Below are 14509 nucleotides of genomic sequence, written 5' to 3'. Positions count from 1 at the left end.
TTGTAACCAAGGAAAAACATTTATTGAACAGTTGGTTAAATTGCATCGTCACAAATTGTTGTAGTTCAGAGTCAAGCAAGTTGGAGTAAATGCCGTCTTAAACAAGTAACATACAGTAGGTAAAATACAGAATTACAGATATTGTTTTTAGGGACAGCCGACAAATCACAGTACCAGTATTTATTATATCTCTGCATCTCACAGTGACCCATTCAAACAAACAGAAGAGACAATCAAGAATAATAATAAAAAAAGAACATCACAAAAGTTTAATTCAACAGTTAAAAAAGAACAAAAACAACATGTCTACTAAGAAACCAAATGGAATATTCAATTTCAAAAAACATGCAGGGCCAGACCGAATTCATTTTATGTGAGTATATCGGTAAAATGAGAAAATCTCGCCATCGCAGCTGACAAAATGAGAAAACTTCTGTCCTTTTTTGTTCACTGAATGGATATACCACGATGTATAACATGGCCAATCTTAGGCTGTTCTAAAGTTGCAAACAAAAATCTAAAAAGAAAGAAATAAGGCTATAAAATTGTTTCCTTTTGCAACTTCAGCATGATCTTGCAGAACAATCCAGGATCTTCATTTTCTTTCGTGAGACCTGGAACGACTGTACAACAAGTCAACAGGTAAATAACTTGGAAAAAAAAAACAGTTTATGTTTACATCGAGTCAAAAATAAAATGGTATAAAACAAATTCAAACGTACCTCCTTGATCGAGAGAAGGATCGTGAGCGTTTACGATTCTTGTCTCTGGAGAGAGACCGATATCTGCGTTTATCTCTTGACAGAGACCTGAAAACAAAGAAAGATGTAGTCAATCAGACAAATGTAAAGATGCAACAGCATTTAATCAATCTTACCTGCTGCGGCTGCGACTCAGGCTCCTCCTCCTTGGTGATCTATGATGTGCATAGAGGTGAACAAATGAAATAAAATAATAATAATTAGGGCGGAGACACTTACATGATTCTTGTCAATAATGAAACCTGTGGTATTTTAATCGTTAAAAAAAAAAAAAAAAAAAAAGCAGAGGAGTGCAGCAAGGTCAACTCATTTAAAGAGAAACTCTGTCCAATGAGCACCAATCACAGGACCAGACATCAGAATAAATATCAGGGGTTGACATTAAGGCCCTGTCCACCCTACTCCACATATTTTGCAAAAGAAGAAGTATTTTCTGCCGTGTTTGCTCCTCCAGTCCACATATAAATCAGAGTTTTGGTTAGAAAAATTGATTTTAAAAACTAATTTTTTGGTGTCTCTGTGTGGACACTAAACTCAGAACTTTGTAGAAATTAACTAAGCCTATTTTACACATTCTCACTACCATTTTGTTTCCTAAATAAAAACAAACACAACAGTAAAGTCTGTTTTTTTTCTGATCCTGTCAGCATTAAACTTTTATAACAAGCTGAAATAGTTAAGAACGGAGAGGAAAATGTATACGGTATCAAAGAAAAACAGCTTTGGGAGACTTCAGCCAAGCTCAGGTTGTTCCTTCTCTGTATTTTGTTATGTTGGTAATGTGGGCGCCCTTGCCACCTAGTGGTCCAGCAGGAGTATTACAGCAACTTTGTTGGAAAGTGTGGACGGGAACGCTACAGGCAGAGGATAAAAAAATATATCTGGAGTAGCGTAGACAGCACCTTAGAGCTCCTATGAGAACCCAATCAACATTTTAGACCTTCAGTTTGCTGCCAACCTGCATGTATATTGTTTTTTTTTTAAATATATGGGAGTCAGTTTTTAAAAGAAATTCTACACAAAGTGGAATGCTCCCCATAGCAGACCAGCTAAAATTCATTTTAAATTAAAAAAAAAAAACAACAAAAAACTCAATTTGAGACACACGAAACAAAAAAAAACCCAATATGTATGAAATGGCTGCAAGAATTAAAACTGCAAAAAGTGCACCAAAAACACAGAACACTTTACAGTAAATAACACTCCAAACTGCTTGAGACTGAGGCATAAAATGCACTCAGGAAGACAATTACAACAAACATAAAATAAAACTTTTTTTTTTTGCAAATTAAAACTTCTGAATGCTGGTCCAGCCCCTTGAGCTTTAGATTTATTTTTTTTTGCAGAGCTACACTGAGCTTGCTTTAAGTGCCAAAATTGCTGAAGGAAAGCTGTCAACCGGCTTTGAAAGCTAGATTTATCATACAAACTACAAAGAGCAGGATAAAAGCAACTTACTATTTGGGGGGATTTGGACAAGATAGAAATGATGCTAGGAAGCCAGACTGATGATGAGGGAGGTCGAATTGCAGAGAGGATTTGCCACATGATGCAAATGTTGCAGATATGAAGTTGCTTGGTGGCTGTGGTAGTTGTAGATTTTTCCTGCCTTTTTTTGGTGGGGGGGTGAGGAATAGGGAGGGATGTAAACCAAGGGCTGTTCCCGCTGATACAGCAGATGTGTGGAGAATAGATAGAGTAAAGACGCTGATTGGTTGATAATGTGAAGTGGACCGCTGTCGATTGGATAAAGGTCGGAGGAAGTAGAGGAGGATGCTGGGAACTGCATGCTCAGGAACCAAAAGGTTGGTGCAACCTGATGACTGGCGGTGCGCCTGGGTCATGTGACAACACCAGTCAAGCTGATTGGGGCTCGCTGGTCAGCAGTCACATGATGCTGAAAGAAGACTAGTTGACTGACTCAGATGGTGAGAAGCGTGGTGGTGACTCTGCAACGGGGTTCAGTTTTATTAATAGATGGCAACTGAACTGAGAAATAAAGCAAAATTTACACCTACAGAAAGTGATTCCAAAAGTATAAAGTAGAAATATAGTTGATGGATGCTGAAGTTGTAACTGTGCCCTTTTAGAGATCCCTGTAAAACAATTGTTCTGATATACCTTTGGTTTCCTACGAACATCTCTTTAGGAAGGTTTATAACAAGTCAGGTACTCAATATAGTAATCTGTGCACTTGGATGCAAACTTTGCACTAAGAAAAAATTAAACTGAAAGGAAAATTATGAGCAAAGTTTAAGTTGTACCAATCCAGCTAATTTGGAATCATAGGCCATATTCACAAAAAACATCCTAAAACTAAATAAAAGCTGAGAGGCCAACTATGGAGAGCCTGCTAAGAATAGAACAAATCAAAAACACAAACTTACTCCTGAGCCAAGAGTACCTCCTAACAACTAGTTAAATGTTGTCACTAGTCCTATGTTGTCACAAGCCTTTCAGGAAATTACTGCAATGATGAGCTTTAAAGAACAGATTTTGACAGCACCCAAGTCAGAGTTTTTGTTCCATTATTATGCAGTAAAAAACAGGCAAGGTTTTTGTAAATATGGCCTTAAATGTCACATATGGCACTGTTTTATCAAAAACCTGAAGCTGACAGACTTACAATTAGCAATTCATGAACTATTCCCTGTGTGCTGATTATTGTTAAAATAGTTTAAAGATTACCAATGTGCTCCAAGAGTGTTTTTTTTTTAATTTAGATTAACAATTGACTACCTGGCTTTAGTTTGACAAAATTTAGGTGGGTTTTAAATGTGAAGAGACATTTAGTCTATATGGAAATTTGGTGGACCTAAAATGGTTTTGTCAAAGTAAACAGTCTAAAGTTCATGTTTTAATGTATGCAGCTAATAAGCCATTTTTAAACAAACAATACAAAGCTGGTCATGTGTGAAAAGCATACCTGCGTCTGACTGGAGGACTACGTCGCCTAAAATCATCCCGAGGGCGTCTACTCCATGATGGAGGAGGACCGCGGCTCCTTGAGCGCTTCTCCCCGGTCGATAACTCAACACGTACTCGACAGCCACACATGGTCCTAAACGATAAACATTTTCATGCGAGTAAGATACAGAATCATTTTTCCATCTTCTTTTGATGCTGGCTGCTTTTTCACCCATTTCAACTTCAATAGACAACTAATTTGGTAACACAATTGTGCAAAAAAAAAAGTTCCTGTCAAGTAGTTTTGTAGATGCATCTAATGTGATCAGAACAAATGATTTGTTTTTGCAACGTTGTGAAAACAGACAACACTTCATTCTTTGAGTCGGGGCAATTTTTAAAGGCTTGAATGATTTACAGGTTAGTGTTAGTTCGGTTAAAAATTCCTCAGGTTGTGGTCAGATGTTGAAAATGAATAAAAAAAACAACAACCCATGCCCAAAACATTTTTTTTTCAAAAACTGAAGAAAGACTGAAGTATATTACTCAAGACTACTTTAAAAGATTGCAGCAAAGTCTGACTTCTTTAAAGCAAAATATAAAGTGATGAGTGATGGCTCATGACTTTTCTACAGAAATGTAAAAAAGAAAAATGGCATCAGTAGGTATTACCTGCCATCCAGTTCTCTTACAGCATCAGATGCATCTCTGGGGTCTTCAAACTCCACAAAAGCAAAACCTGGCGGATTCCTGGCAACCCAGACATTTCTTAAAGGGCCATAGTAACCAAAAGCTCTTTCCAATTCTGTCTTATTGCCATTGTTTCCGAGATTCCCCACATAAACCTTGCAGTCAAGGGGACAGTCTCGATGAAAAGTGGGGTCTGAAGGGCGACAAAAACAAAAGCACAAATGAAACATAAATATAACAAAGTCTGCTTTGTCTTTGCTGCAGTTGTTGGACGTAAACAACTCAAGGCATGTTTCCTCCAACTGCATTTAACTCTGATTAAAGTTGAATCATGAAATGTTTTGTAATTAAAAAAAAAAAATCCAAACATAAACGAATGATTAGTCAAGACACGTGTTTGGACTATAATTGTATACAGTTCCTGTGGCTCTTCCTATTTCAGCAACAGTTGGATGTAACAGATGACTCAATGATGTTCCTGTAATGTTGACAAATTTAATGTAAAATCTTTGATGTTTCTTTTTTTATATAGTCTTTTTGTTTTACATCAAAACGTGTGATTCTTTCACAATGCAGGGAAGAAATCCACAATGTAAAAAACAATAATAATAATAAAAAAAACAATAAAAAAAAATAGTAATACAAGAAACTAGAGTTAACACACTATCCATTAGTTCTATAGTATTTGTATTTTTTAGTTCAATACAAAATAACTGATTAATAAATGAATAGGATCGTTGCGTCAACTAGCAACTGTCTTTGTGAAAATGTAGCTTTGGATGTACTTAAAGGGCACATGGTTTAGAACAGGACTCCTTAATAGTTCAATGATCAGATTCTGAGCCAAGACAAAGACACAACAAGCTCTGTATGACTTAAATTCACCCTGACATAAATAACCCTCATGTAGAAATCCCTTGTGCACCGAACGTTCATACCTCCCATTTTGACTTGTTCTTGTTAGAGTCCAAAAATCAGATGTTGCTGAAAGAAAGAAAATAAACCAGAAAATGTTAGTCTTAAACTTCAACTCTTAGTAAAGCAAACAAATAGCCTTGCTTAAGAATAACTGATCTTTTTCTTGATTTTGTCTCAACACTGGTGCACTAAATGGTAAAAATGTTTATAGCCCAGTCTTAGCACATTTTCAACATTCTCTAGGTTCTTTAAACAGCTTTATGAACATCACAATAATGTTCAATGTGGGGGTTAGATTGATGCTTTTAAAGAAAAACCTTTCAATGATTGAAAGATTAGGTGCAGTTTTAGTGTTACTACTGAAAGCTTGGTCCAAAAGTACATTTGGTACTTTCTTAGCATGACTTATCTTTACGAGCAAAAGCTAAATTAAGAAACGGGAAATACTAGTGCCTCAAAGGGATCAGGAAGTTGATTCATTACCAAAGTGCTTTGGTCAGTGTTAATTTTCGTAGATGTTATATCGTCGTCGCACAAAAATACATTTAGTATTTAGAACCAGAAAACTGGTGTAAAAAGAAATTAAGCTAAATGCAAATTTCATATTGTTTGCTTTAATTACTAGTTAATCATTTCTTTTGAAACGCCTTCCTTGATGATTTCAAGCCTGACAAAACATTTAAATCTAATCTGGCACTGACACAAAGGCACTTAAGAGTTGAAAACAAAAAAGAATCAGGTCATTGGCCCTAGCTGACAGTAAACTCATTAATTCAATTATAGTTAAATAAGTCAATAAGTGTTTCCTCATACAATACAAATGTTTACACTGCAATAATTACCTCAAACTTGAACACTTATCTACTTACAAACAACCTTCTCTGCATTAGTTTTCAACCATGGCAGGAATGCAATGAGAAATATGATAAAATAATAATTTAAAGCAATTCTCTACACCTGTCAAAACTAACCCCACTTAAACAAAAAATAGAGACTCTGTATTATTATTTTTTTAATCATTAAGTTTTGATAAATTAGCATCTCAAAATCAAGCACTCGCAGTGAATTGTTTAACTTTGTATCCATTTTCTTTAATAAACATTTCTCGTCGCCTTGAGATTTAGGTCTCAAATTTAGTACATACTTTAGTTTTATTTTTGGAATTTTTAAAATTATTTCTGTTTAAGGTTCGTAATGAATTACTGAGCCCCAGATATATATTTTTTAAACTAATGTATTCACTAAATGGGAAAACTAAAAGCGAGTTCAGTCATTTCAGGGCTAAGCCATTCATGCAACAATTATTTCTGCTTTGTTAGCTTAAGAGTTTTCCACAACTAGATGAAGTTAAAATGCATTTTATATAAAACTTGTATACCACTAATTTTTATCTAATTTCACAGAGTTAACAAGTTTTACAATCAATCAACTTTACCACAAAGCGAACGAAACAGCTAGCATTAGCATTAGCAATAGCATCACGGCGAGACGTTTGACAATAATCCTGGGCAAAAGTATAAACCAATGTCCCTTGGAAAGTATTGAGCTGCACGTAAAAATAAACACGTTACAAACATAACCTACCTTTTTAAGCTATTATGTTAGAAAATGTTAAGGCTGGTTTGTCGCCGCTCGCTTCAACAAGAGGCCGCTGTTAGCTTGTTAGCACACCTCAGGAGAGGAAGGCAGGCTTTTCTTCTTCTCTCTCCGAATTGACGGCATAAGAATTAACATCAGACGGATATACCGCCACCTACCGCACAGCCAGGTCACTTCATATGTAGAGTGACATGGGTTGCTCATCGTTGTTGTTTTTTGTAACTCTATTTTTAACCATTCTGGGAGCAGCCGAAAGAAAAAGAGCTGACCTTTGTTGAGACTAAATTGAATCTACTTTGTTTAATGAAAACTGACCTGCACACTTTTCAGATAAGTACAAAAAGTAACGTTATTCTCCTCAATAGATGTTGACATTGACAGATTGTCCTCTGAATTTCCAGACATTCGCTTATTTTACTGTGACACAGATTTGGAGTGTGCTTTTCTTTATCATATTGATATTTTGGGATTATGGCATCAACATTATGGCTGTAACATTGGCATAGGGCTTTTCTATTTTTAAAGGATTCCCCCACCCCCCTTCTCTGTGTCAGGCTCGCATGTGAAAGTACAAAATAAAAGCATGCCAATTTTGCTGTAGTAACTTTAAAACCAATTATTCTCATAAAGAAAGCAGAAGCTAAACAGAAGCACAAACACGTGTAAAAAAAAAATCCCATAAGAAAACAAAAGTAAAAGCATATTTGCTGTCAGATGAATTTAAAGTGTATTGAGAAATGAGCTTATGCCAATTTTATTCTTACAAAAATATTCTTTCAAAAACCATTTTCTCTAAATATAATCACACACTGTACAAGCTGTTGACCCTCTGGGAGGAAAAATATTCCTGTGTTTACAGTAAAACTCCCTCATTGAAGCATCATTTTGAGAATTTTACTCTTTAGATGTTGGTGTATGTTTTCCAGAGGCTACCAAATGAGGGTGAATTTATCCAATATTTCATCTAATACAACAATAAAACCAGTTTGTGACCTGGCTCCAGGATGATGTCCGGGTTTCCCTAATCTAATATCATGTTGTGTATGGTCCTCGTTCATTATTAAGGTCTTCGGAACGGCCATAGTCTGACCCCTCACACCAGTTTTCCATGGGAGACCCAGCAATGGCAAACATCCCAGACAACATTGCCCCCATCATAGGAGAATTCGAAACCCCTCCAACAAGGTGGCGATTCTGAAGAGGCAAACCTTTGAATTTACCCGTCCATCTTGCGTTCCCACCATCACTTTTGGTCACAAGGTATGAATCATGACCAAAAGAACAACATGCCTGATACAAGACACTGAAACGGGCTTCCTCTGTAGGGTGGCCTGAGTGGCCCGGTGAGGAACGCCATCATCTGGGTTGAACTTGGGAGTAGAGCTGCTGCTTCTCCACATCAAAAGGAGTCAGCTGAGGAGGTTTGGGCATCTGATTAGGATGCCTCCTGGGCCTTTGGGGGTTTTCTGGGCACATCCCATTGGAAGGAGTCCCAGAACTTGCTGGAGGAATATATCTTTCTGGCCTGGGAACACCTTGGGATTTCCCATAAGGAGCTGGAGAGTGTGGCTGGGGAGAGGGATGTCTGGACCTGATGTTTCCGCTACCCAACCATGGATAGATGGGTAGCGGAAAATGTTTGATTTGTGAACCATCAACTTTGGGAGGCTTGCAGTTAAGAATCTTTAGAGCAGTTTAGTAGCATCAGTGACTGAATCTTTGTATAAAAACTCATCAGTGATGCTTAAATTTGTAGTTTTTGTAAAAACAGTATGTTAAGAATATTTTTATTCTTTACTGTAGATTTTGTTTACTACAGATTTTTTTTTAACTCAGATTTTTACTTACAGCAATCAGCTTGACCTTTAAATGATTTGACATGGAAAACATCTGTCCTGTACTTAGAGATTACATAAGAGGTTCGGTAAATCAACACACTGGGGTATTGCTCAACAGGAATCACCACAAATGACCCCTTGAATGTAGGCGAGCAGAAACTGTTTGTACGCTTCCTGTACAAAGACAGATTCAAGAAGAAGTGTGACACAGAAGTGTCTGCACACCTCTGATCTGACCATGGATCTGCTCTGACAACCCAATCCTCATGTTCGAACATGAAACTCAAAAAAAAGATAAGTCATTTGTGAATCTTGAACTTGTTGAACCTTGTTTGATACCCTGTTACTGTAAAACTTATTCTTGATTCTCTTACATTGTTTTGACGTATCCTCCTAAATTTCCGTCTTTTCTTGTTTGTAGACACATTAATTATCCAGAAATTTGTCAAGGCTTCACAGACAATAGGCTAACTTGTCCCATGAAATTGCTAAGCTATACTATAAATTTCTGTTTTAATAAAATTGCTACACAGTTTGATAATCTAACAGTAATCTTTTTTTTACTTGTGGAAAGAGCTGCCCTGTGCCGGGAAAAAAGCCTGATAATTATTTATTTTCTTTTCCCTTTTTAAGTCACTCCAACAGCTGTACACGTAACATTAAAGATAACACTTTTAAATGAAATATATCAGAGATTGGACACTTTCCAAACTGAACCTATCACACTAGTGATAGTGACAAGATAAGGAAATAACCATAAACCTTTGGTATTACTCCAATTAGGGAAATGTGTCATATGTTATGACCTGAATATTAGCAAAATACAGATTTCTTTTTGTTTTTTAAAGTACACAGAGCTATATATATACGTTTTTTAAAAAAAAGCTTGCGGAGGTGTTTAGTCAATTTAGTGATTTTTTTTAAACTTCATAAATCTCTCTGTAGGTTAAATACAGTTTTGCAATAAAAAGGTACAACAGCTACAATTAAAATACTGAAAATTTACATTGTTTATCTGCTTTTCTAAACTGTGTGAATAAACCAGTACACAAGTATATACTAACAGCATATTGGGCAAAACATAATCATCTTTCAGTCGTTTAATGTCTGTGTGCACTGTCACGCATCTGAGTAATCCGGTGTTGTGGCAACAATACAAATTACTCCCAACACAGCCAGGAGAAAGAAAAAACCCTCCATAAAATCATGGCTGAAATGTAACTTAAATGAGTTGGATAAAGATCAGTCAGCTTGGCAAAAAATGACATAAAAAGTCTTTCAGAGCATTTCGGTTTATATTTATTAACTCACATATACATGTAATGCACAAAATGCTTGCATTCATGTCTAAATTTAAGACTTTTGCAGTATTTTTGTTAAACTTCTGACCATTTTTACTCTCATTCTTGTTATAACCGTGATACTTTTTTTGCTACGGCTGCTAAATAAACATTACATGTAACAATAACCATCCTGAATCCTTCTCTCCTAAGTGATAAATATAATTAAATTACCAGTAAACAACAACTAAACACAGTCATGCAAGCTCCAATCTGAGATGATAAAAATATCACCACCCCTCTGTAAATTACCGTTCCACATTTTCTCAGTCATTTATTTTGGGAACTTGGCAGACAAACTCTTTTTTTTTTTTTAATGGGGCAAAAGTTCATGGATAAAAGGGATCACTCAGGAGATTACAGCGATGTACGTAACGTGGACGCCCAGCACACAAACAAAGAGCATTATGCTGCTCAGCTTTATTTCAGTCGTGGCGTGCAGCTTCTCTAACGTTCACCCCAACATTTTTTTTTTTAAACCTCTGATATCACCGAATGAAGAATTCAGACTCAGTTTGTTTTCTCAGTACACATCCTCCTGCTGCCATAGGTTCTCTTTGTAGCTGTTTAAATAAAACATCTCTCTCTCTCTCTTTTTTTTTTCCTCTCATACATCCACTCAGGGCAGTGTTTTTCAATCAGATTAGTACAGCACATTCTGTTCTGTTTCACTTCCTGATGACTGTGCAGCCTCTATCCCTGAATGAACTCAGCCGCGTGCTTCTGGTTACACCGAGACACTCATTCAGACAGACGTTTTCTTGCAACCGCCTGTCACATTTTAGTGCCTCATACAAAATTTGACAAATGTGTCAGGCGAAAATTAGGTGGACTGACTGTTTGTTGGGCAATTCTTTCTAAAAGTGTTGCTTTTTTTCTTTTTATGAAAATGTGCCAAGCAGGTAGGCAGGAAGCGTACAGTATGAGTTTTATATATAACTGCACTGATTGAGATGCGAATAAATCTATTTTATCTGTATGAAACACACACACACACACAAAAAACAGATTTAATCTTGAACGTTTTTTATTTTCCTGTTTCCTTCCCGCCTCGTGCTTTTACTAGAACAGAAACAAGATGCTTACATTGTTTCAGGAAGAAAAACAAGACGTGCTTTTATAGAAATGTATTCACGCAACACAGTACCGCTCAGGTCAGGGAAGTTCATTAGACTCCCCCCTCCTTATCACTGTATAAGGTCAAAACAGGTGCTAAAAAAACAAAAAAGCTACTGAACACAGCAGCTTAAGGGTTTGTTTTACTTTGAATTATTATTTCAGAGAACTGCAGAGGGCTGAAGAGGTCGTGGTTGTTGTTTTTTTTTTTTTCTAGCTCATGATGCCACATTCAGGCTGTCTCTGTACTTTTTGTTTTTAATGTGAACACAGTACTCAACACGACCTGTTTGCGAAACCTGCTTTCTTCTGAGAACCAGATGGTCAGAGGATTACTCAGCTGATTGACAACATCCCTGCGTGGCTTTCAGAATCAGGTTCACTCGTGCCACCTTTATAATTAACAGGATTATCGTGTTCCCCTCGATAGCTGCCTGTCAGCGCAGTGGTCAGACAGCGAGGGTTCACCGTCCAAAAACCCTTCCAGTGATCGGTCTGAGGACCCCAGCTCAAGCAGCACAGATCAGTTCGGAGCTTGTTTTCTGACACGAACAACACGACTTAGCTTGTTGACAAAACATAAAATGATGGAAACCATATTTTTAGGAGAACACTTTAATGAACAAAATATGATGTAAATCAATATGAAAAGCAACCATAAAAAATGCTACATTTAAAAAAAAATGCATATTGACGTGTCAGTATCAGTAGAAGTGACAACAAAAACACCCCCAGCAAAGTCATAAAAACTTTATTTTTCTAGTGGGAATTTGAAATGCCTCGCAAGTCTAAAGTTTGTCAGAGATTCTCAGACACTTTAAAAACTGGGTATGCTATCGTAAAAGATGAGAAAAGAGAAATCCTCCCCTGAAACACAACGTCAGAGCTGATGAATGCCACCATGATAGGACCTACTGAGAACAATAACTCATCGATATGCGGAGGGTGATTTTAAGGATTCACATGGGAAAGGCCACTAAGATTCACTTCACAAACATGAGACTTTGGACAGTTAGTGGTGACTTTATTAGCTATCTGTGGGAAAATTACTATTCGTCACACATGTCTTTTATTTGGATTAAAACCCGACAATTGTATTCAGTTTGATCAGCCCACATGGATTAACTTTTATGAGGTTTTTTTTCCAGACATAAACAAAATCTCATGGAAACATGTTATTAAAACAAAACAAACCTTCAAATTAATCAGTGTGCATGCCAAGTATTCAACATTAAATTATAGTACAGATTAGAAATAATCCCCTTGCTTTAGTGTATTATACTGCATTGACTTCCCTGAAAAGTTTAACCTTTCGCACAAAACCTTTCGATCTGAGCAGAATCCGTTAGACCTCACAAACAGGAACTGTCTCTAACAGTTGGTAATGCTTTTATTGTGAATGCTACCCCGTTAGCTTCAAAGACTCCCTTTCTGATGCGCCTCACCAAGAACACAAAGCGTCCAACAAGGGGACGCAGGAAGAGCTGAAACATTTACTCAGATCACACCTATTCTAAATATTTTTTGCACATTTTCCATCAGCTACGTTTCAGTGAAAACATCGAACGGCCACAGCAAAATTCTGTTCTTTCTAAGTTTATGTTTAACCTATAAAACCCTCACAAAATAACTGTTAAATAAAGTGTATTGATTTGTTCCCACTTTGATGCTGTCGTGCACTTTACTCAGTGCTTCAGTGCACGTTGATGCCATAGCAATAATCAGACTGAATGTATTCAAATAAGCTTCTAGTACAGGAGCATTTACATGTCAGAGGAGATTATTAATATTTAACTGCAAACTTTAGACTTTCTCTGTAGTTTAACGTTTGCTTATCAAAGCCAGGAGCAATTACACATATTAAACAGTTGGCTCAAAAACCACTGGATCAACTTTAACCTAAATACTTTCACTGTTTTACTCTCTCTCATGATGAGTAGTCCAGCTTTTATTAATTGCTGAAAACTTTTCTAACAGCTTTTTTTTTTAAATGTAGGAATACAAATATTGCAAATAAAACATAACAGTTGTAAAGTTATTATTTTTACAGTAATAACTTAAGATTTGATATTAAACATTAAACTTACCAACAATCTGAAAGATACATTTGTAGAAAGAAAACTGAGTTCAAACTTTTGTATGTTTGCTATTATTATTATTATTATTAATATTATTTGCTGCATGTTATAAAAGGTTATGCATTTTAAGTTTGTGCACAATACCTATTAATTTACTGAATCCCATATTTGAAGTTCATGCAATTTCCCCTGGATTAAACTGTTTTTTAATTTATTTAATGCTCGGAATAGTAAAGACAAATTGCCTTATTTGCATTATTTTACCCTGATAATGAAGTATAACTGTGGTTATATCCTAAATGAATAAACTCCACGTTCAAAGTAACAAGTAACATTGTCTGTAAAGTTCAAAGTTTAAATTATAAGTGGCAGAAAGAGGAAATTAGTCAATAAATACACCAATTGGGGCTAATGTACTGTTTGAAGTTACTTTTAACTTCTGCATCCAGCTGTTTGCCAGGGGTTGTCTGCCACTCAGCTGATCATTAAAAACAAAAAGAAATCTAATAATGATAACCAGGCAGGAAGGTAGAACTTTTATCTCTCACCCCACAGGTCGAACAAGATAGCTCTTGCTGCGCAATTTCTCACTTGCAAAACAAAAACGCAAATAAAGCGCAGCTACGTTACATAAGGGCTAATTGCAACAGCCGCGGGGCGCAACTGCACAACGACGCCGCGCGATCCCCGTCGCCAACAACACGGCAATTAATTCAAAGGAAAGGAAAGGACGGAAGGAAGAAAGACAGAAAGACAGAAAGAAAGCGACTTTTCTTTTTTTTTTTTTTTCGTTTTTCTTTTTTGTTTTTACCGTCCCCCTTCAGAAGCAGCACTCCGTCGAAGCGCGCGTCTTTTCGGGCACGAGGCGTTCATTAATGTCGGTGCTTGTGGCTTTACACGTCTCTCTCTCTCTCTCTCTCTCTCTCTCTCTCTCTCTCCTCTTCAGACAGACAGACAGACAGGAGACAGACAGGCTCCTGTTGTTGATGTGTGCTGTCAGCTGAGCGAAGAGGAAGAGGAGGAGGAGGAGGAGGAGGAGGAGGGGGAGAAAAAGAGGGAGGACAGCCCGCTGCGGAACAGGCTGTTCCCGGCCTGGCACGGAACGGGTTACAGGTCAGGGTGTCTGCTGGAACACAGTGTTCTCATCAGCAGCGGCAGGCAGCAGCGGCGGCGGTACAGCTACAGTACAGAGCCGGAACATTGTGTTACTTTGTGGCTGCTTTCCAAGACCTGCCCTTAATTTTACACTAAACACCCTCCCA

The 14509-nt window shown here is 37.0% G+C and overlaps 1 protein-coding gene across 2 annotated transcripts; it reads right to left on the bottom strand.

Annotated features, from left to right (window-relative positions):
* Positions 1-14149, bottom strand: srsf3a (serine and arginine rich splicing factor 3a). 2 transcript variants are annotated; one of them, XM_037975442.1, is made up of 7 exons: positions 14059-14149; positions 5297-5342; positions 4341-4551; positions 3688-3822; positions 878-916; positions 723-809; positions 1-623 (listed from the first exon to the last, which is right to left on the bottom strand). In XM_037975442.1, the coding sequence occupies exons 2-7, from the start codon at positions 5301-5303 to the stop codon at positions 596-598; spliced, it is 507 nt and encodes a 168-aa protein (XP_037831370.1). In that variant the 5' UTR covers positions 5304-5342; positions 14059-14149; the 3' UTR covers positions 1-595. The 2 variants fall into 2 exon arrangements, with proteins under 2 accessions (XP_037831370.1, XP_017263485.1); XM_017407996.3 differs by lacking the exon at positions 14059-14149 and adding an exon at positions 6861-7250.
* Positions 14150-14509: the final 360 nt, after the last annotated feature.

The sequence above is a fragment of the Kryptolebias marmoratus genome, linkage group LG4 (assembly GCF_001649575.2).
Source record: "Kryptolebias marmoratus isolate JLee-2015 linkage group LG4, ASM164957v2, whole genome shotgun sequence".
NCBI lineage: Eukaryota > Metazoa > Chordata > Actinopteri > Cyprinodontiformes > Rivulidae > Kryptolebias > Kryptolebias marmoratus.
This window is presented reverse-complemented; position numbering and strand designations above follow the sequence as displayed.